Here is a 20,772-nt window from a genome sequence, read left to right on the forward strand (position 1 = left end):
TATATATGATTTAGCATGGCCAAGGATAAACCTAAAATTGACTTGAGTACTACAGACTCATCTAAACAATTTTAGGCAAAAGCCATGTTTGTGTTAGATAACTGATTCTGCTGCTGTATTTGTGTGTCCTACTGCTGGGAGGTTTTTGGTGTTAGGGGTGTTTGTTGGGTTGTACATGCCTGCATCTCTCTCTCCAAAACAGCCAGATGAAGGGACACTGCTGGCATTAGGGGGTGTCAGCATCAGGACACACATCTTGTGTGTAGCACTGGCTATTCTTTGGCTTTTTTTCCCTTGAAGATAATCATATCTTCTGAATCATAATGAATTTATATGAAGAATTTTGGTAGAATTATATATATATATATGTAATTATATCTGACTTGAATTTGGCAATTAAGCTGTTGAACCAAATCTTGCCACATTATATGATAACAAGATGCCTTTGATTGTCTGTTTTCCTTTTGAAAGATAGATTCTGTCCATAGTCATTCATTCAGTTACCCCATTTAGGATTTTTATAAAGCTGATTACAAATATATTAGATTTAGGTTTCATTTGTGTTGTTTGTTTTAATTTCTTTTTGTTTTTTTTCCTGAAAATGATGTAAAAGATATGTCCTGATATTCCATATAAGCTTGTTTTTTCTAATCAGTTTATTAAGTTTTCTGTGATGATGAGGTATGTTTGCAAATGCTAAAAAATTGTACATTTTGCTCCATTCCAGTGCCTGATGACCTCTCCTTGGAAGAAAGAGAAGAGCTTTTAAATATTCGTCGCAGGAAAAAAGAACTGATTGATGATATTGAGGTAATTGATTTACTGTAAAGATCCTTATAAGACTCCTTCAGTAGATTAAGTTACAGACTTAAATATGAATTTCAGCTAATGGTTTTAAAAGCATGTAAACTACTTAAGCTAAATACTCCTAACAGTGAACAAGATTTATGCATCATATGTGTGGTTTTAAAAATACTGCTTTTAAAAATACTAACTTCTGAATTTATGTAATGCAATATGTGCAGATGTCCACATTTGATCTGTGTAATCAAAAACTTGTTAAACAGATTTGCATTCAGGATAGGAGTGAGTGAGAAATGTGGGTAAAGAAATCTTATTAATTGATAATGGCAGCTTGGTCTTGGTGCTCTGGCACGAGCACACACTGAGAGTGCAGATTCATGTGCTTAACAGTGATTCAGTTGTGGTAAAATCTTTAAATATCTAAGGAAGCCCTAAGATTGTTCACTTTTCTTCAGGTAAATAACAAATATTAGAAAATAAAACCTAATTGATCATATGATTATATATGATAGATTATTTCAAAAGATGTTGTAATGTAGGTTAATGTACTGTCCTTTCTTCTTTTGACAGAGATTAAAATTTGAAATTGCTGAGGTTATGACTGAAATTGATAATCTGACTAGTGTAGAAGAAAGGTAAGTAATGCCAACATACTGACACGATTCAGTAGGACCTTGGAACAGGTATTCCAGGAACAGCAAATGAAAATACCTTTCCCATCCTAAACAAACGATGGATTACCTTTATTTAGTCTGTAATAAAGCCTGGCTTTATCCCATGCAGGTGTGTAATTTGTTTGGATAGAGAATATGTTGTATGGAGTGTAATATTTTACTGTCCAGTTGATATGGATATGGGTTTCTGAAGCTGCAATTGCTTAAAGGAGTTGAAAATTGTGTAATAATTTTCTCCATTATAAAAATGAATGTCTTGATTTTGTAGTAGAAAATAAAAGTAGCCAAAACATAAATTAAAAGCTCATCTAGAAGTCTTTTTGTAAAAGAGCGACTGTTGTTTGTTTTTTGTCTCCATATGTAGCAAAACTACACAAAGAAATAAGCAAATAGCCATGGGAAGGAAGAAATTCAACATGGACCCTAAGAAGGTAGAGAATTTTTTTTTTTCACTTGTCAGGAATCAAGTTTCTGCTTGTAGTACAATCTATGACAAATACTTTTATGTTTTTTTATAAGAAATATTTCTGATAATGTAAGTTCATAGGCCTTACTTACACGTCCTGTAACACACTGAGCAGAGGGTTAAACTGGAAGCAGCTGTCAGGTCAGATGCCAGTTGTGTGCTTCTTTCACTTAAACAAGTCCTTGATAATGGAGGTTACTTATCAACAACCAAATAGGCCAGATATTGATTGACCTGGCTTGCTTTGTACCTGATAGTGGTGTTCTATGTTGATATGTCAAATATAAATATTTTTTTTTGATGTGTGGTTGTTAATAAGGCCATACTTCTTAAATGCTCAATTTTTATCATTAAAAATACCTTTGCCATTTTTTAAAATTTGTTCTCATGCAGACTTTTATATTTGGATATCTGAAGCCTGTTGCTGAAAAAGGCATGTGTGAACATCTGTATTTTTGTATATGTACATGTGTACCTATCTGATTTGTACAAGCTTGGTTGCCAGTTTCAAGAAATCTGCTCTGCATGTAGCCAGGAAGTAATGCAGTTCTTTCTGGAGTGCCTCTCTGTTTCTTAAATAGTTGTTAATTTCCTGGAAAATCTGGAGACCTGCACGTTCTCTTACCTCCCCTGCAATACTTAAAAGAGCTTCTTTGACATATTTGACCTTTAGCCTTTTCATATTTTATCTTCCTTGCTTTGTTTTATTGTCTTCTATTGTTTGCAATTGAGATTCCATTTTGAATTTGTGAAAGGTATTCTTTAAGGTCTTTTTGGAAATAATTTAGAATTTGTTTTTCTGTGTTCTTGACATGTTTTCTTTCCAAGTGTATTGAATTCAGTTAAATTTTTGTGGCTTTTCTGAAATGTTCCAAGTACAGTGACGGCTTCTGTTCTTCAGACTATTTCAAGTTTGCCAGAAATTCTCAAGTACAAGATCCCTTTCTAAACTGCTGGCCATGTCTTTTATTTTTATTTTCCATTTTAGTGACTGCTTAAGTTCTGTTCTGTTGAGGGCAGAATACCCCCAAATATCCTGGTAGTTTCTTGTGGTCCTCCAGCTCTTTCAAGTCCTAGAAGTTTGTGGCAAAGTCACAGGATGATGTCAGATGCTTTCATTCCAGCATTAACTATTTTTTGTTATAGTTCTTGCTGAATGAAATTATTTCTGTAAATAGATGCTGTGGCCACATTGCTACTGTAACATAATTTAAATGTGGTGAACAGACTTAGAGTAGTAATTTCTTTATAATGCCTGTGATCAGTGGTGGCTGCAGTAGCTGCTCTAAAGCTGGGTCATGGTGCTGTTTGCAGCTGCTGTGTTACATTACAAACAGCTGAGGTGTACATCCTTATGGTGCTGGGAAAAGCTACCTGGTGTTCATTGGGAAAAGGATGTTTTTCATTCAGAAATAGGAGGGAAGATGGTCTCTGGATTTAGGAATGCCAAAGAACTGGGGTAATAATACTTGGGTTGTACCCACCAAGTTTCCTTCTTTAAAATCAGGTAACAGAGGTCTCATGTTTTCATATTAGCAGGAACACAGTGAGGTGATTTTCCTTTACCATTTTATTTGAAGTCCATTACACATTCATGTGTGTGTGTGTAAAGCAATTCTCCCTTACCCCCTCTGAAAATAGGTGTGTTTTATGTATTTCCACAATGTTGTACTTGGGAGTTCGGGTTTGGTGAGCTTGTGTGGGAAAGGCTGTAATGGTAAAGCTTGTAAAACATTTCAAGAATCCCTCTGTAGAGACAAAGTTGTGCTGGAAATTCACCGTGCTGAAGTTGGTACTGCCTGTGTTGGGCCCAGTAAATGAATTCTCTGTGACAAAAGCAGGGTTTAAATAACTGCAAAATTTATAATTGAGTTACTGTAAAAGTGATGAAATTCAAAGCAGATTTCATTGCAGTGATGTAAAAAAAAAATAAAATCCATGCAATATTTGTAGTGAATATTGAAAATGTCTGTAGCCATGAGTTTTGTGTGGGTAAGTTAAACTAGTACAGCTGTCATCTGTCTCCTGTCAGTCTACAGAAAGAAAATTTGCATCAAGACAAAAGATAGTGTAGGAGGTGGTGGGGGTTTACTTGGCCTATTTTGCCATTTATTCCAGACACTGAAGTTGCTGTCCTAGACAAATTACTTTTCCTGTCTGTTTGACTTCTGGTTCTTTAATATCTTAGGAATAATTTTTAAAAATCCAGGAAAAGGAAAATTAAATTGATTTTTGCAATATGGTAAAGTGTCTGTTTCTGTGCACAGAAATTTGTTTTCCATACTGCAAGTCACATGTCCATTATCAGTAACTTGTACAACTTCAAAAAACCTATTCAGATCAGTCTGTTTATACTAAGCATGAATAATATGGTCCAGGTGTTGAACCAAGGGAACCTGCTATTTCTGATATCAGAGGAAAGATTCTCTTTTGATTGTCAGAGATGAGAGCTTTTTGTATAACTTGAGATGGGAAAAAGTGCTATGTTTTATAGTCAAATATTGTACAAGTAAGCTTTGAAGGGATCACTTTTGAGGAAAGATCAGCAATTTCTGGTTCAAGATATAATGGGTATATTTTTTACAAAGAAATCATGTCTGTTGTGAAATGACTTATAAAAATACTAATTTGTCAGAGATACCTGGCATCGAAAGTTTTCAGATGATGATGAAATTGTTCTGGGAGAATTGCATTCCACACTTTCTAAAGAAAGCTTCAAACTTTATAACATCACAGTTTACTTTCCCTGATAAATTAGGTGAGAAAATTGACCTTTTTTTTTGTCGAGCAGGTAGCCATTTCATTATTAAAAACTAGAATTAATCAAAAAGAAGGATAACTTTTTTGAATGTTAATAGAGGGCCATGTATGCTATAAAAAATCGAAGTTTTTCAGTCGTAATGAAATAAATAATCCTTCACTTGCAGAAATTGAAAAACTAGTATTCTTGAAATTCTGAAATAGTCTAGTAGACAATATTAGTAATAATTTATTAACCTCTTTTGTACATATTTGGAATGCAAGACATTAAGGCTATTTAAAGTTTCCATTTCTACTTTTCACCAGTATGTTGTTAGAGTTTGAAGAAGCCAGCAGGAGTAGCAGTGTTATGTTGGGGTCTGTGAGCTGTACAGAGTATGATTTTCTCTGCATGACCTGATCAGTGTCAGAGCATCCCTTCCATCCTTTCCATAATCTGTGTATAACTCTTAGTCTTCTTTCTTTGCTGCTTTCCAGAGAAGCCTCTAGGCTTCCCTAGCATGTGCCAGTTGTAGGGCAGTAATTTATGGAGGAGTAGGAGTCGTGGGGCTTGATCAAGTACCCTCTGAGGGACAGGGTAAGACTCTCCACCTGCCTTTGGTAGCAGCTGACTGAGCCTCCCTTTGTGAGTAGTGTAGTTCCAGTCCTTTGTGAATAGTTTAGTTCCAGCACAACCAGAATTCACTGATAATCTCAATGTCAGCATAAACTCCTTTAAACCAGTTTCAATATCTTCAGCTGTGACTTTCTACTGCAAGTAGTGGCTTGATGTATTGGGCTGCAGTTTGTAGATTATACCAGATGCTTTATTTTGTGTCATGGTGGTAATTAAGTTGTTTCTACGTACCTCTTCATTATATGATTTTGCAGATTATGGCTCTGCAGACATTGATGCAATGTTGGGAACAGGCCAGCTCATACACTGGCTCCAAAGAACAACATGCAATCATTATTCAATTAATATTTGATCTTTCTATGGTTGAGGGATTCAAACTGCCACCTAGTACTTCTAGCCTTAAAAATGTGTTCTCATTTTCATCTTAAAACCAATACTAAATATTGCTAATCTAACTGAAAAACATTTGTTTACCATTTTATTAAAATAAATAAAAATCTGTAGGTAGTGTAACTCTTAATGTGCTATGTATATGTCTGCGTCAGTATATGAATACCAAATATTCTGAATGATATTTACTTAAATACTTGTGGAAGAAGACAACATTCCTTTTCCTTTGGAATTTCTCTTTGTAGGGAATACAGTTTCTGATAGAAAATGACCTCCTGCACAACACTGCAGAAGACATTGCACAATTCCTTTATAAAGGAGAAGGATTAAATAAAACAGTAATTGGAGATTACCTCGGTGAAAGGTAAAGTAAAAATATTGGAACTTTGCTCTTGAGCTTACAAAGCACTTTTACAAGTTTTGGATAGCTCCTTTCCTCCTCACAGGCTGCAGGAGAGAACTGCTCGAGCACTCTGAGATCCATAAAAGCTACAGTGGGGATGTAAAACTGCTACAATATTGTGATAGGTTTTCTTCCTGTTAGGTTGTTACTTTTTCATGGGTACATTATGGAATGATATTTAATTAACTATAATTTAGTATTTTGAGTAAACCAAAACATTTGTCTGTAGTGCAGAATTCAATATCACGAGCTTTTGGAATGTCTGAGAGTTGTGTTGCAACACTACTGGTAACTCTCAGTACTGTGACCAGAGGAGGAGTGATTTACAGTCAGTAATAATTGGACAGTAAAGAAATTACTTATTAAAACAGGTACTTCCTGGGCCAGTAGTTGCAAGCAGGTTTTGGTGTTGTCACTTCCCTGCACACACACACTTCCCATTGCCAGGCAGCTGCACCCTGTCCTTATCAATCCTGGTAGGATAACCATATAGTGTGCATATTTATGTACACCGTTGCAAAACACAGAATGCAAATGGCTTCCATTCCTGTGTAACCCAGGAATTGATTTAAAAAAGCTGAGAGTGGCAGCAGTGGAGTGGGTTGGAGGATGTGTATGTTCATGCTGGCACATGTTCCAGTGCCACTTAGGGAGCTCTCTAAGGTGATTCATTTTTAGGATGTGCTCCTGTGGTGATGGGTTGTGGCAGATCCCTTTTGAGACACTCTTCAGTCTGATTCCAGCAGCAACTGCATGGTTTTTGCTCAACAGTTTCCTCTTGGCTTTCATAGGTTCAGTGAAAGTTTTTATTGTAATATGAGCATTTTGAAAATAGGTTTTTGTTATGAAGTCTCTATGCAGAACATGTAGACATGTCAACAGTTTTTATATAACAGAATTATGTCTGAGGACATTCTCTTGTCCTTTGCCACCCCCTCTCAGGGGCCCATCATAAATTACTTCTGTATTCTAGCTAAATATAGCTGAAGACCAGGTTAGTCAACAGACTGAAATATTTATATAACATTCTGCCGTAAAGAGAGAGATTCTATGTTACTGAATTTTATAGTCTAAACAGCACTCAGCAAACTGAAAGTGAATGGTGAAATGGAATAAGAGGACACTTAAAAATATAGCAAAAATTATAATAAATAAGGGATTAATTACATCCTAAAAAAAGAATTATGGTTTCTTTCTATGTGGGTAAGCCTTCACTTCCTTTTTTTAAGTGGCTTCCTGGAGCATTTGTGTTATTTGTCTTGTGTCTTTGGAGGTGTACCCAACACAAACACTGCATGCCTATAAACTAAGTAAATAATTTGCTTAAAGTAAAAACATATCCCTCTGGAGTGCTCTCCTTTATTACACTCTTATGCCACTTCATTGAAAAGCAGTTGCCCAGTTGAATTCTGCATTGCTAAGTTTGATGAGAATTGCTTGGATTTGCTGGGAGAACTGGTATGTTTTTCTGTAAACAATGTGGGAACATGCTAATGAATGAACAGTTGGTTTTAAGATATTTACTCCTGAGTGTTGCAGGTTAATCTGACTATGCAGTTAGTCAGCAAAGCAACAGATAATTCCTGGTGGGTGCACACCTTTCTACTTTCGGGTGGAGGCTGATATGCAACATTCTGTCTTGGTGAGGTATTTAAAGCACACCCTGAGGATTATAAACCTTTATTCTTCTGGCACAGGAGCTCATTGATGGTATAGGCCAAGTTCTGCCCATCCACATAGTCTTCATGTGTTCATTGATGTTTAAATGTTACTTTTGAATTTAAACACGCTTGTATCAAACAAAGCTTAATTTGGCTCATGATTTTCATACTAATATAAGAGATGGGCGAGAGGAAGCCCATTCCAAACCTCTTCTGGTTTTAGTTAACTTTGTTGTGCCAGTTCTTGACAATGGAGTAAGAGTAGAGTACATGATAAGTAGCTCTTTTTCAAAAGCTGTTTTTTTTTTTCCTTGGATACAATCAATAGAAGCATTTTAGTTTCTTATCTTTGTACATAAATTGAGATACTGCTTTAATGCTTTTCATTCTTAGAGTGGAAATCTAGAGTCTGTTTGTTGTATGGCTAAAGAAATTAGTCTTGCATTAACCATTGTTTTAAGAATTCATGACAATATCTGCAAAAGGCTTTTTACTGAATAAATTTCTCAGGTATCCTCCTATGTCAAGGCATGTACAGTAATAATAAATGTGAAGCAAAGAAGGCATGGCTATTTTTAGGTCACTTAAGCAGTTCTGAAATAAGTTCAAATGTACTGGCTTTTGCTAACCTACCAGCAAAAATGGGCAAAGTACTAGTGTTAAATATGAAAATAACTCTCAAATAAATGTGTAGATTATTTCTGATGGCTTTATTTGCTCAGTATGATTGTTTATTTCCTTATTTATTTTCATAAGCAAATTGAGATAACTAACAAATTTTTAAAGGTCAGAATTATAATTGTCTATTTCCATTTTTGTCTTTCACAGAGATGAATTTAATATTAAAGTTCTCCAGGCTTTTGTTGAACTCCATGAGTTCGCTGATCTCAATCTTGTACAAGCCTTAAGGTGAGTAAATTCTTTCTGTTTTTTGAACTAAGCTTCCTCTATCAAATTACATGTTTATATGAGTCAGTGTGTTGATTTATTTGTCAGAAAGCTGCTCTACAGCTCAGCACAAGTGTACAAATTACTGTGCAAGTGAGCAGAGACAGCTCTGTTTAACCCTTCTGATGGCTTGTGTGTGTGTGCTGCCTTTGAGAGTGAGAACTCCTGGTTATTTCAGACAAATACAAACTAAAACAGCTGTTACTCCTTGGTGTGCCTGCCATATGTGGACATTTGAAGACCTGTTTTATATCTTAGCACAGGGCTAGGTTAAGAAATAAACTCTTTACTTAAATAAGTAATTTTCTTCTTTTTATTCCACCACAACTTGTCCTTCTGGGCAGGGAGGGGGAGAAATCCACTGACAGTAGTCACTGATTATGTTCAGTCACAGAGAGGTCAACTTGGAAACAGGTGATTTCCTTCTGCTTGCCTCAGTTTCCCACTTGTCATGTGAAAGAAAGTGTGATATCTTAGTGTATTTTTTCCCCTTGCTATGTGAACAGTTCCCTTGATTTATCTGGGATAAGTGACCTTGTGAGATCCCTTCTCATCTTGGTGAAAATCCATAACAGATTGATCAAATTAAGTTGATTTAGACAGTTCTGCCTGTTTTTTTGCCGCAAGTGACTCCCTCCTGACACCAGATAAATGGAAATGTCCGTGTGATCTTTGTTTCTGGTGCAGTGCCTTGTGATGTGGAGTCAGAACAGCTTTGCTATGGTTGAGTGATGTGGTGATGATAACTTGAGATGCCTGAGGCTTGGGCCAAAGAAGCCTTTTCTGTGGCTGCTGAAGCTTGTCTGGGAAGCTTCATATTCCTGCCTCTTTTACCTGATTTGATGTTAGGTTTGACTTTATTCTTAGCAGCTGCTACTATTAAATGTTTGTATTTTGGTAGCTTACAAAATTCGTGATCTGGGTTGGAACCTTGCATGAGGTGAGTAAAAGACAGTACATAGAGCTGACAGACTAAAGATGGCCTGTGACACTTAAGTATAATGTCTTAAAATGAAAACCAATGAAGACAGGAATAAATGGTTGTTATATTGGCATCCAATGTACAGGAAATAGTGAGAACTTGTTTTGCATGGCAGCGCATGTAAGTTTGCTGGTTTAGGTCCTGGTTTAATTCAGATAATTCTTTTGCTAAGAGATAAAAGAATAAATTATGAAATTCATTGGAACATTTTTGTGCCACAGTGTGCCAAAATAAATTTGTGAAGACTTCTGTCCTGTATGCATTCCAGTGTACCTCTGTGTAGAAATAATAAGTTACAAAAGTGAACTCTGTATTTCAGTTTATGCTTCTAAGCAGCAGCAAGATCTGTTGCATATAGTACAAAATTACTGAAATGATGACATGAGTTGTTCTTTTTAAGACCTAGGTCTCGTTGTAGGGTGAGCTTAGAGTAGACAGGCATCACCTCTCTAAGCAGTGGGGGTTTTTTGTTGTTGTTACCATATTTAAAAGGTTTTGTATGAGTTTAAGTAAATATGTTAAGTCTTTCTGTATTCCTTGTTTCTCTCCTAACACCAGAAATATTTTGTATAATGTGTCTTTTTACATTGTGAGTAAGGTCTAGCTGACTGTTCATTGCATTTTGTAGCCAGGAAACCCAGGGAGGATTGAACTCATTTTTTTCCCCCATAGCATTCTCATGGCAAAAATGGGATGCATACAGAAAATTGTTTACTAGTCTGGAAAAAAAGAGAGAGCCTCAGAATATGAACTGCCATATTATCTTGCCTGATAGCATGCAGTGTTGCTGGCTGAGTTACTGGGCTAGCCATCTGTGCATGTTGCTTTATAATAGCTCCTGACTTGTGTGTTGAGAGATTGAGAACATATTTCTAGGACATTCTATATAGACAATGCTGATTTTTTTTTCTTTTTCCATTTCTTTTGGATTATTTGTAATAAATACTTATATATAAATACTGGAATGAGTCTAACTACTATTTTTCCCTTCTGTAGGCAGTTTCTGTGGAGCTTCAGACTCCCAGGAGAGGCTCAAAAAATTGACCGTATGATGGAAGCTTTTGCTTCACGCTATTGCCTTTGTAACCCAGGGGTCTTCCAGTCTACAGGTCAGTCACAGGAAACCACAGGAGTTTTTAAGTACTTACATGATCCAAATATAATTTTATATATGTGTGTTTGTGTTCATCTACATGTGATGCAAGGAGATAATGGCCAGTTGGAAGTTAGGGATAAAATGATGTGTGAAATGAGATAGACCTGAGAACTGAGAAAATGTGACTGGCTAGTCCAGGAAGTGCAAGCTTATGGACAGAACACATTTTCAGTTATAAAACATCACAGAACTGCAGAGAATGCCCTGGCATTATTGTTCTATTTGGTCACATACACAAATATATTGCTTTTGATCAGTTTATTTAAGGAACTGATAGGATGGGAAAAGGTTGGTGTAAAGCAGGTCTGTAACAGCTAGAGGGGAAAACAGCTACTACAGACTGCTAAAGATGCAGGCACATTTTTCTTCTCTGTAGCAGGTTTTCATCCTGCTTTTTCTTACACAGAATCTTGTACTTGAATTCTGGGAGAATTTACTATAATCATAACCACTTCAAGAGGCACAGTAAGATTTCCTTTGTCATTTTCTGATATTATCCAGTAGTGCTTGGTACCTCCTGTATGCCAAGGAATTGAGTCAATGTCATTTTCAGTCTTTTTAAATACAGTCAAAATATTTTTTTGAAGAGACCATTCTTTCTCTTTGGAGAGAGCTTTGGAAGTACTTTGAGTAGGAGGAGGCTGATGGACCAGGTTTATTATAGCATCCACCACTATAATTCAGGCAAAATCTGTGCAGAGAACATTTTGCCCAACACTTCAGAATTTCAAGTGAAATGTTAATTTAGGGTGATAGCAATGATTTCATAAGAGTTTAAATTTTTTTGGATTCTCATAAAGTTTCTCTTGTTTTTTATTTGAATTGTAACATTTTTTTCTTCTTGGGCTTACTTCAACAGCTTAAGGATTTTAGACTTTTATGTACAGTGTTCAGGATTTTTTGACCATTTCTTTTTCTTTATCAGTCAGGATGAGCTCTCTACTAATTTTACAGCTTTGTACACACAACACATGGGAAGATAAACTATTTTTCAAATCTGATTTCAGATACATGTTACGTACTTTCATTTGCCATCATTATGTTGAATACCAGCCTGCACAACCACAATGTGCGAGATAAACCCACAGTGGAGAGGTTTATCTCCATGAATCGTGGAATTAACGAAGGTGGAGACCTTCCAGAGGAATTGCTAAGGGTAAGTTGGGCTGGGTAAGACAAAGCCTGGCTTTGTGTTTTTAATAACAGACTTAAAAGTGTGTACAACAGTTCTCAGGCAAATTCGTCAGGGGAAGGCAAAAGAACATTTTCTAGCATGTGTAACAATTTGAGTAGCTGAAAGAAGCATTTTTTGTTATTTACAGCTACTTTGAGCTAGTTCTCCCTATATCCAACCTTTTGTTGAGAGCAGGCTGTTTCAGAGAAAAGGCTCTGTGTATCTCAGTAGTTTGCTTCTGGCAAAATTCTTGTGGAATTGGCTTCTTATGAAAAAAAGTAGCATTTCTATCAGAAAAAAACGGTAAAAATTATTTTTTTCTTCACAGCCTCTCATTTTTCCCACGTGTCTTATGGAGCTCCCTCCTTGAGAAATCAATAAAAATAACTGCTGTAAGACAGTGTTATGGGCTACACCATTTTCTGAAAACCCAGATTCATTTGGCAAAACTTGTACTAAATGAAACTGATCTCAAAACCTCTGAAATATCAAATGCTGATGTTAAAATAAAATTGTCATTGCTAGGAGTGCTTAAAAATTTTGTACTGAAAATAGATTTTATTATAGATGAAATAGTTTAAAATCAAACTTGATCAAAGTAGTAAATAAAGATTGGCGGGGGGGTCCAGAATTTTATGGACAATATTTCCTGTGCTTTTTATACTAATAGGCTGAGAAACAGTAAGATATCCTGGTTGCATTTTCTGTTAAGACATCTGTTAATGAGGTCTTTTTCCTCTTTTTTTTTTTTTTTTTTTTTTTTTTTTTTCTAGAGAATTAAGAGAACCTAGAGAATTAAGAGAATTAAGCTTTATGAAAGAGATGTAAATGAAAAACTTTTTTTTTTTTTTTTTTTTTTATTTTTCTAGAATTTATATGAAAGTATAAAGAATGAGCCATTTAAAATTCCAGAGGATGATGGAAATGATCTAACGCATACATTTTTTAATCCAGATAGAGAAGGTTGGCTGCTGAAATTAGGTTAGTCACAAGGGCAGTTCTGCTGCTGTATGTTTGTTCATTGTTGGCATGTTTGCTGCTCCGTGTCTTCCTGCTTTCTTGTCAAGGTAACAGGTTTAACTTTGTATTTAAAATGTATGAACCAAAATAAGTAGCTCCTTTACATCTGAAGGCTGTTGCTTCTTATTTTGCATACTCAAATTAGCAATCTTGTTTCAAACTTCAGAGTTTTATTTCTGAGATCTGAGAAATAAAAACTCGGCGACAAAAAGGAAACACCACATGGTATTTACCACATGCTGTGACTGATAAATAACAACTAAGTCTCCATAAGGTCATTTCAGAAAACTGTGTGATGTTTCAACACAGTTTTCTGTGTACAAAAAAAGGATTTCTCTTCAAACAGTTATTTTTGTATGTCTTTATTTTTCCATATTATTTGTGAGTTTCTCTTGGTTTGGTTTTGGCTATGATTTTTTAATGAGTGGTTTAAATGTGCCTTCTTGTTTTCCTTATGGCCTATGACCTATCACCTTTCTGTTCTGTGACTGGCTGTCTCTGCTTATTCTGCATTAGGAGGTACGTATCTGATTGCTTTCCAGTCCCCTCTTCTTCAGTTGCTCATTCTTTTATTTCTTCCTCCTTCCTCCTGGTTTTTTCTTTTTTCTTTTTCTTTTTATTTTTTTAAAAAATCAGATTCTTTGTAGCATTTTGCTTTCTCACTCAGTGTCACTAACAGTGTCATCAGTGGTGCTCTGAGGGACTGGCATGTCAGTGTCTAACTCACATGCAGGTGTGTTCTGCAAAAGAAGAAAGCATTTACATGCAAAGCAGAAAAATAAGGATGACTTCAGCACACTTTTCTCATTCATGGAAGGACATAACAAGGAAAGAATAATCTCTACTGAGAGTAAACATGTCTTACTCTGTCATGAAGTTTCAGAGTGTTTGTTACTTGTTAATCAATGATAATAGATTATTGAAAGATTGATTACATTTGAACTATATATTTGTAAAAGCTGTTCTTTTTCCTCGTTGTTTTCCTTTTTAAATAATACATTTAACTTCTTTAACAGAGTCTTAAATGAGCTTCAAATTTAGGGTTGCAGAAACCTCAGGTAGTTCAGTCTGCTGGCACTGCAAGATGCCTTTGTTTTTACAGACTCTTGTAAAGTTGATGGGATTCACTTTTTGGCTTGGCCTTAGGGAATTTTTTTTCCTATATACAGGAGATTGACACTTCAGATGTTGTTTTCAAAACAATGAATTTTTAAAATTTAAACACCAGCATACACTAAACTAGAGCCAGTTGCTGGCCATTTTAATGTGTTAAAGTGGGAGGAACTTTGCACTTGGAGCATGGTGACTAAAGTGTAGAAAGGGATGTGTGCTGGGGTACACATGGGGGAGGATGGTGAAAGTAGAGCCTGGACAGAGCCATGGGCCCCCTCTGCTGATTGCACCTGGAACTTGGTCGTCATGCTTGTGGTGGAAGGAAATGGATGTGGAAAGGAAGCATTTGGAATTCATTCACGTGTTCCCAATGTCAGATTTTGACCTCTGTGCTACAGATGCTCTGGAGTTCCTTTTCTAACTACAAAAAAGCAAAGCTCTTGCTTTTTGACCTGTATTGGCTAAGCTGGCACAATTTCAAACATGACTTTGCAGCTTTTCTCCATTTGCTAGCATGAGATGATGGTTAACAGAAAAGCCTTTCAAGCTGTTGTAAGTGGAATGTGCGTCTTGGAGAAGAGGTTGAGTGTAAGACCATGCTGTGCCTGTTGCTGTTGCCAGTGCTCCCTCATGGACTTACACACATAACGAGAGTGCAGGCAAGTGTGAGTGTGTGTATAAGAGTGACAGCATCCTCTGTGAAAGAAACTGCCCATAAAAGAGATCTAATAAAAAATAGAGGAACAAAAAAATTGAGGAAGCGATGACTGAAAGTGAGTGAGAGCTGCCAGGAACTTCTGCACAGACTGTCTCTGGCTCTGGTGCAAAGTCAATAAACCACAGGCCAGAACTGAAAAGTCTGCCTGAGTCTTTGGTGTGTAGGATGCAGATGAGGCACAGTGCACAGAAAACCCAGTAGTAAAAGGGTGTGTGAAGCAGAAGGGTGTTGTTACACGTAACACTCCCACAGGATGAGGGTTATTTGAATAAAGAAATAAAACATGTCCAGAAGCCTCCGGTGAATCAGCCTGGGAATGCCTGGAGCTGTGCTTCTGTGAAAGACTGCATTTTTTCCACAGACACAGACTGGTACAGACTAATACATTGCTAGTTTAGATGCAATGACCAGAAATAAACCTGAGAGTCGCCCTTTTTTTTTTTTTTTTCCTTCTTTCTTTCCTCTCATTCAAGTTTCCTATTTGCTAGGAGTCTTAAACTGTATGTTGAGAGTGCTGTCTAAAACAACACTGTGTTTTTACAGTCCTTTCTCTTGAGAAGCACTTCTTGTGAAGTGGGGAGGGTTTCCTTCAGTCCTAGAAGATTCTGGTACTAAAAATTTGTGTCTTGCTGAAATGCTAAGGAGACAAACTCCTGTATGAGGGCTGAAGTGCTCACTTATCATAAAACATAAAAGTTGAAATAGAAAGTTTTTATGTAAAACTATAAACATGACTAAGACTACTTGCAGACTGAGTATATCAAGACAGTATTTTGTATCTGGTGTTTCTCACAGTCAGGTCTTCTCATTTATGTAGTTGGACCCCATTTTTAGTATTCTATCCCTCACTATATTGATTTTTCTCTGGGCAGAAGATGGGTATCATGAAACTTTCATATATGGTAAAATTCATCTGTCCAAAAGACCAGTCTGAGTTTTAGAAGACTGGGAGGGTTCAGAAGGCTTTTGAAGAGTTTGCTGCGCTGAATTGTTCAGAGGTGGCTGCGTGAAGTCTAAGTGCCAAACCTGGCAACCAGACAGCAATTCTGGTTTTATCTATCTGGACTTAGCCAGTGCCTTTAAATAGACATCTTTATCTTGGTAGGCCTAAATTATCATTCAATTCTGCATCGGTTGAAGTATGGTGTAATGAAAATGAATGCACCAAGTTTAAAACTGAAAGCTGCTGAGTGCTAGTGAGTTGTCCTTGGAGCAGCTTGACACATTATGAGCCTTCAGATTTTTCTGTATAAAGAGTGATGTTGATACCATGACATTTTCTGCCATCCATTCTAAGGTATTTTGAAATTGTTGCCTGTGCTCTCTTTGCTAATGTCCAAGTTAGAACTGTTTTGCTAGGAAGCTGCTTCCTTGCCTTCAACAGCTTCCCTTGGCAAATTGCTTGGTTTGTGTAATACTTTCTTCTAGTTAGAGGGAAACTATGACATTACTCCCCAAGCTGGAGAGGAAACTATTCCAGCCAGACACATGAGTGTGTTAATTTTTTCTGCCAGTCAGGCGGTTACGGAATGCTTGGAGATGATCCAAAAGCTTCACATCCGGGCCTGTCCTGCCAGTGGTGCTCATTCCAGCACATCTGTCCTTGGGAGGATGTTGTTTCTCTTGTCTAATCTGGGATGAGAGAACAGTGCTGGTTGATCAGGAAACCGGTGCCTTCCGGTACCTGCTTGGCTCTTGTGGGGACTGAGGCTATTCCAGGTTCAGATAATCAGTGTTGTGGTCATTGGAAAATGCTTTTTAAAAGAAAGCCAAACTTTTGTCCAACCAACTGTGTAGTTGCAGTCTTTTCTGTCTGGGTGCTGTCTAAATGAACTCGGGAGAAAAGAAAGCATTCTTGGTGTGTGCATCCCTCTCCTTCAGCTTTAGAACTTCTATATAAATGACCTGCAGATTTGAGCAGAACTTTTTATCTTTAGGTACCTTGCTGCCTTTAGCCTTAAGGCCTTTTTTACTTTGGAGATTTATGTTTCTTAAGTCATTGCCAGTTGCTTTTCCCTTTATTAGAGATGGTTTCTTTTACCTTGTTGCCTAGTTTGTACTTTGCCCAGAGTTGAAAAAAAAAAAAGTCCTGTGTTGAGTTACAAAGGTGAAGAGGATTTCTGTTCCTGTTTCTGTATGTTTTGCCCTGTAGCCTTTTCTTCTAGTTTACTTGTATTTCCACCTACTATGGAAGATACTGTGCTTCTGTATTTAATTATTTGAGATGTCTGTGCAGTTTTGTAATCTGCTTGATCTTTTAGAAGTATGTCACTTATCTCTGCATTTCTGTAAATGTCTGTGGATTCATACTCTGGTTTTCTTGATCCTCTTCTGCTAACTTAATTCCTTCCAGTCTTAATCTTTAAAAGGCTGGGAGCTGGAATAAGAGATGAGGTATGATACTAAACCCTCTGTTGTTGTTTTGTGAGCCTACAGCAATCTCAGCCAAGGACAAGAATGTTTTATTATCACATGTTTTTTACCTATTAATCTCATGTGCAGTTTACAGGCCACAGTGCCTTATCAGCCAACTGCTTGGGCTGCAGCTCAAGTAAAGGCGTATTAAACATGTGTGATGTGGTGACCCCTGCAAATTTGATTAGTACAGATTAGATTTTGAACTTTATTAGAGTTTCTGTGCTGTTGACAGTTGAAACTCAGTAATGGGGTGGGGAGACAGAGAATTGTGTGTGAGAGTAGTTCCTTATCCCACCAGAAGCCCCTGCCTAACTGATTTATTTTAATTTTTTTTTTTTTTTCCTTTGGAAGAGTAACTGATAGCTTGGTGGAGCAGTGACTTAAGGTCTATTTCTATGACTCCCATGAGTGCTGTAACACAGTGAGCTACTGGCTGTTTTAGGGAGAAGGAAGCAGTAAGAGGGATGTTGTTGGAAATACTTAATCTTCTTTGTGGCTTCCCTGGAGCTGGGAGATGTTTCCTGACAAAAGCTGCTTCAAAACTGCAGCATGATTACAGAAGGTTTCAGGTTTGAGAAGTCTGGCTTTTCCAGAGAGAGCGGATGTTGTCAGGATAACATTCAGCAAACTCAACTGTTGTTTACTGCTTGGCAATTTATATTGTTCTGGGAGTGTGTGTTTTAGGTCTGTTGTTTCTTTCTTAAATTATAAACAGATCATCTTTTAAATATATGGCTATTACTGATTTTTTTTATTGTGTTTTGGCATTATATGACTGTTAATGATAAACACCTGTGTTCACTTTAATCTGCTCTGTGATAGTAACCTCTTCTCCTCTTTGATTCATTCTCTCTCCTCCTGAATTATTTTCCTGCTAGAACTGGGCAAGCCATGACCTCTGATAGCTGATGTTACCTGTTAGCCTGAAAAACATGGTGATGTTCTAGGGCCATAAAAATGTTAAGTTAATCTGCTAACTTAGAGAGCAGAACATGACTTAAAGCCATGGCAGTTGATCCTGGGTTATGTGAAAACAAGTCACGTTGTGGTGATGGCAGGGAGTGCCCTGGCAATCGCCCGGACTTGGCAGCTGCTTTTCCATTGGTCTGGATGTGAGTCAAGCTTGAGTTCATCATTCCAAGCCCAAATACTTCCTGATACTTGAGCCAGCTCTCGGTCAAGGTGATGGGGGATTTTTCTAGTGACTTACGTGCCAGTTTGAACATCTCTGCAATGCTTTATTTAAGGATCTGTCACGGTGGTTGTACTAAAGTGCCACCAGTTCTTCCCTCACTGTCTCCAGTTCACTCAACCATTCATTGTGTCACGGCTTCTGCATCTTGCACTGTTTTGCCTTCACTTATTTCACCACACCTGCTTGCAGATTAAATTTTTCTTAAGATACGAGTGCATCTGGTGGAAACATAATTTTTATTGAGTACATTGAATGTTGCAGTGTGTTAGCACTGGGTTATTGTGGAGGTTGTGAAACCCAGCAAAAGGAAGGTACAACATGCAACATACTTGGTCTGCCATGCAAATATGCAGTAGATTGGTATCAAGAAATGTTACAATATCTCTAGAATTGTTCTTTAATTTAATATGATTTGGATTTCTGTATTAAACAAAAATCCAGCTATCTTAAGAAGAACAAAAAGATCAAAAAAGTATTATGCTTATGTCTTGAATTTGATTATATGACTTGGATTAAACTGGGTGTGTCTTGTGTGTATTAAAGGTGCTCTTTTATACACAGGTGTTCAATAGCAAGATCAATTCTTTTGAAATGTTGGCTTAATGAAATTAAATCACTGCTGAATGGATGATGCACAGGTGGTGACATAATCCTGAAGTCAGATAACTATGGTGGATCTAAACCTTTAAACTAATAACATATGCATGCTCTATCTACAATTGTATTTCTTGGAAATGAGTTTTAAAATAATGTAATGTGGGAAGCCAGGTGTGTTCTGAAGCAGCCAATGGCAGAAAAACAACTGAAAGGGCCAAAATAATTCTGTTGTTTCTAAAAAGGAACTGTTCCTTACAGGATGACATTAGCAGGTGTAAGGAAGAGGAACTCTGGTTGCTGTTGTCTAAGCTGTTAATGAAGGAAAAATTGGCATTTTTGGAGCAGTAGCTATTTCTTCTGTCAAATGTACTCAGTGATATATTAACCCACGAAGAGAACATGTTTTAAAAGTACTGAAAGATGACAAATTAGTAAAGATGGTATATTTTAGTATAGGATTTGCCCCTCATTGATGACACATATTCTGTTAATGTTTATGAGCACTTTACGCACTTGATGTTAAATCTGAAAGTAAAGACAGGTTCTTAATCACATGTTTGCTCATGAGTGGAGCGACAGGAAGGGGATAAAATGCTTGTAATTTTATTGATGGGACCCTTTCCTTGCCCAAGACAAGCTGTTGAGGGGGTTGCTCCTGTTGCAGGAATGCAGGTGCTGGTTCTGCACCAGTGCTGGTGTGAGTGGCTGTGGCTGCCAGAGCAGCCCAGGGTTGGCCTCACTCACACCCTGGCTGTGCCCAGCACTGTGCAGAGCTCTGGTGGTTTTAGTGTGATGAACACATGTGAGGGCCTGGACAAAGGGAGCAGGTCTGGCCACTCACTGTTGCCCACAGCTCTTGTGGCTGATGGCACCTCCATAGTTGATGCTGCCTCAGGACAAATTGCAGTAACATGTTCCTTTAACCTTGCTCATCTGTGCCTGATCCATTTACCATTAAGCAATTAAACCATACTTCAAAAAATAAGCAAAACTTGATTATTTCCTTGGCCGTTGTTAAATCCCTGACAGCAGCACATGTTTAATTCTGGAATACCTTTTGTTTGTAGGGGGAAGAGTAAAAACATGGAAACGGAGATGGTTTATTCTGACTGATAATTGCTTGTATTACTTTGAATACACAACAGTGAGTATATATCATGGTGAATTTTCTTTGTAATCAAGATTTATAAATAGCTAATAATGTGATATTTTCCTAATTTTTTAGGACAAAGAACCTAGAGGAATTATTCCATTAGAAAATCTTAGCATAAGAGAAGTCGAAGACCCTAGAAAACCAGTAAGACAGTTTCATATTTATTTTTTAAATGAAGATGAGTAAACCATATGGAACTTAATTGTACTTTTAAATGAATTAATTTGTCAGTTTTGTTTTGTTTTTTAAATTTATTACTTCATTTCTATCCTCTAGAACTGCTTTGAGCTCTACAACCCCAGTCATAAAGGTCAAGTAATTAAAGCGTGTAAAACTGAAGCTGACGGTAGAGTGGTGGAAGGCAACCATGTAGTATATAGAATATCTGCTCCCACCCCAGAAGAAAAGGAAGAGTGGATAAAATCTATCAAGTGAGTTTAAAGTCTTAAATGTCTTTCAGAAATTCAGTGTAAGCTCTTTTCAGAGTATGATACTAAGAGAATTTGTTGTAACTTGTTTGAAGA

General features: G+C 37.0%; 1 protein-coding gene across 2 annotated transcripts in view; it reads left to right on the forward strand.

Moving 5' to 3' along the window:
* CYTH3 (cytohesin 3) overlaps positions 1-20,772 on the forward strand; it is a 48,863-nt gene that overhangs the window by 24,144 nt on the left and 3,947 nt on the right. The window contains exons 2-12 of one of the 2 annotated variants that reach the window (XM_015642551.3): positions 728-810; positions 1,375-1,439; positions 1,843-1,909; positions 5,956-6,074; positions 8,603-8,683; positions 10,701-10,813; positions 11,868-12,016; positions 12,904-13,015; positions 20,163-20,239; positions 20,321-20,392; positions 20,525-20,679. In XM_015642551.3, the coding sequence (XP_015498037.1) occupies positions 728-810; positions 1,375-1,439; positions 1,843-1,909; positions 5,956-6,074; positions 8,603-8,683; positions 10,701-10,813; positions 11,868-12,016; positions 12,904-13,015; positions 20,163-20,239; positions 20,321-20,392; positions 20,525-20,679 (1,093 nt within the window). Of the gene's footprint in view, positions 1-678; positions 811-1,374; positions 1,440-1,842; positions 1,910-5,955; positions 6,075-8,602; positions 8,684-10,700; positions 10,814-11,867; positions 12,017-12,903; positions 13,016-20,162; positions 20,240-20,320; positions 20,393-20,524; positions 20,680-20,772 lie in introns of those variants that run through there. The other variant, XM_015642549.1, reaches the window with a different exon arrangement.

The sequence above is a fragment of the Parus major genome, chromosome 14, assembly GCF_001522545.3.
Source record: "Parus major isolate Abel chromosome 14, Parus_major1.1, whole genome shotgun sequence".
Taxonomy (NCBI): Eukaryota; Metazoa; Chordata; class Aves; order Passeriformes; family Paridae; genus Parus; species Parus major.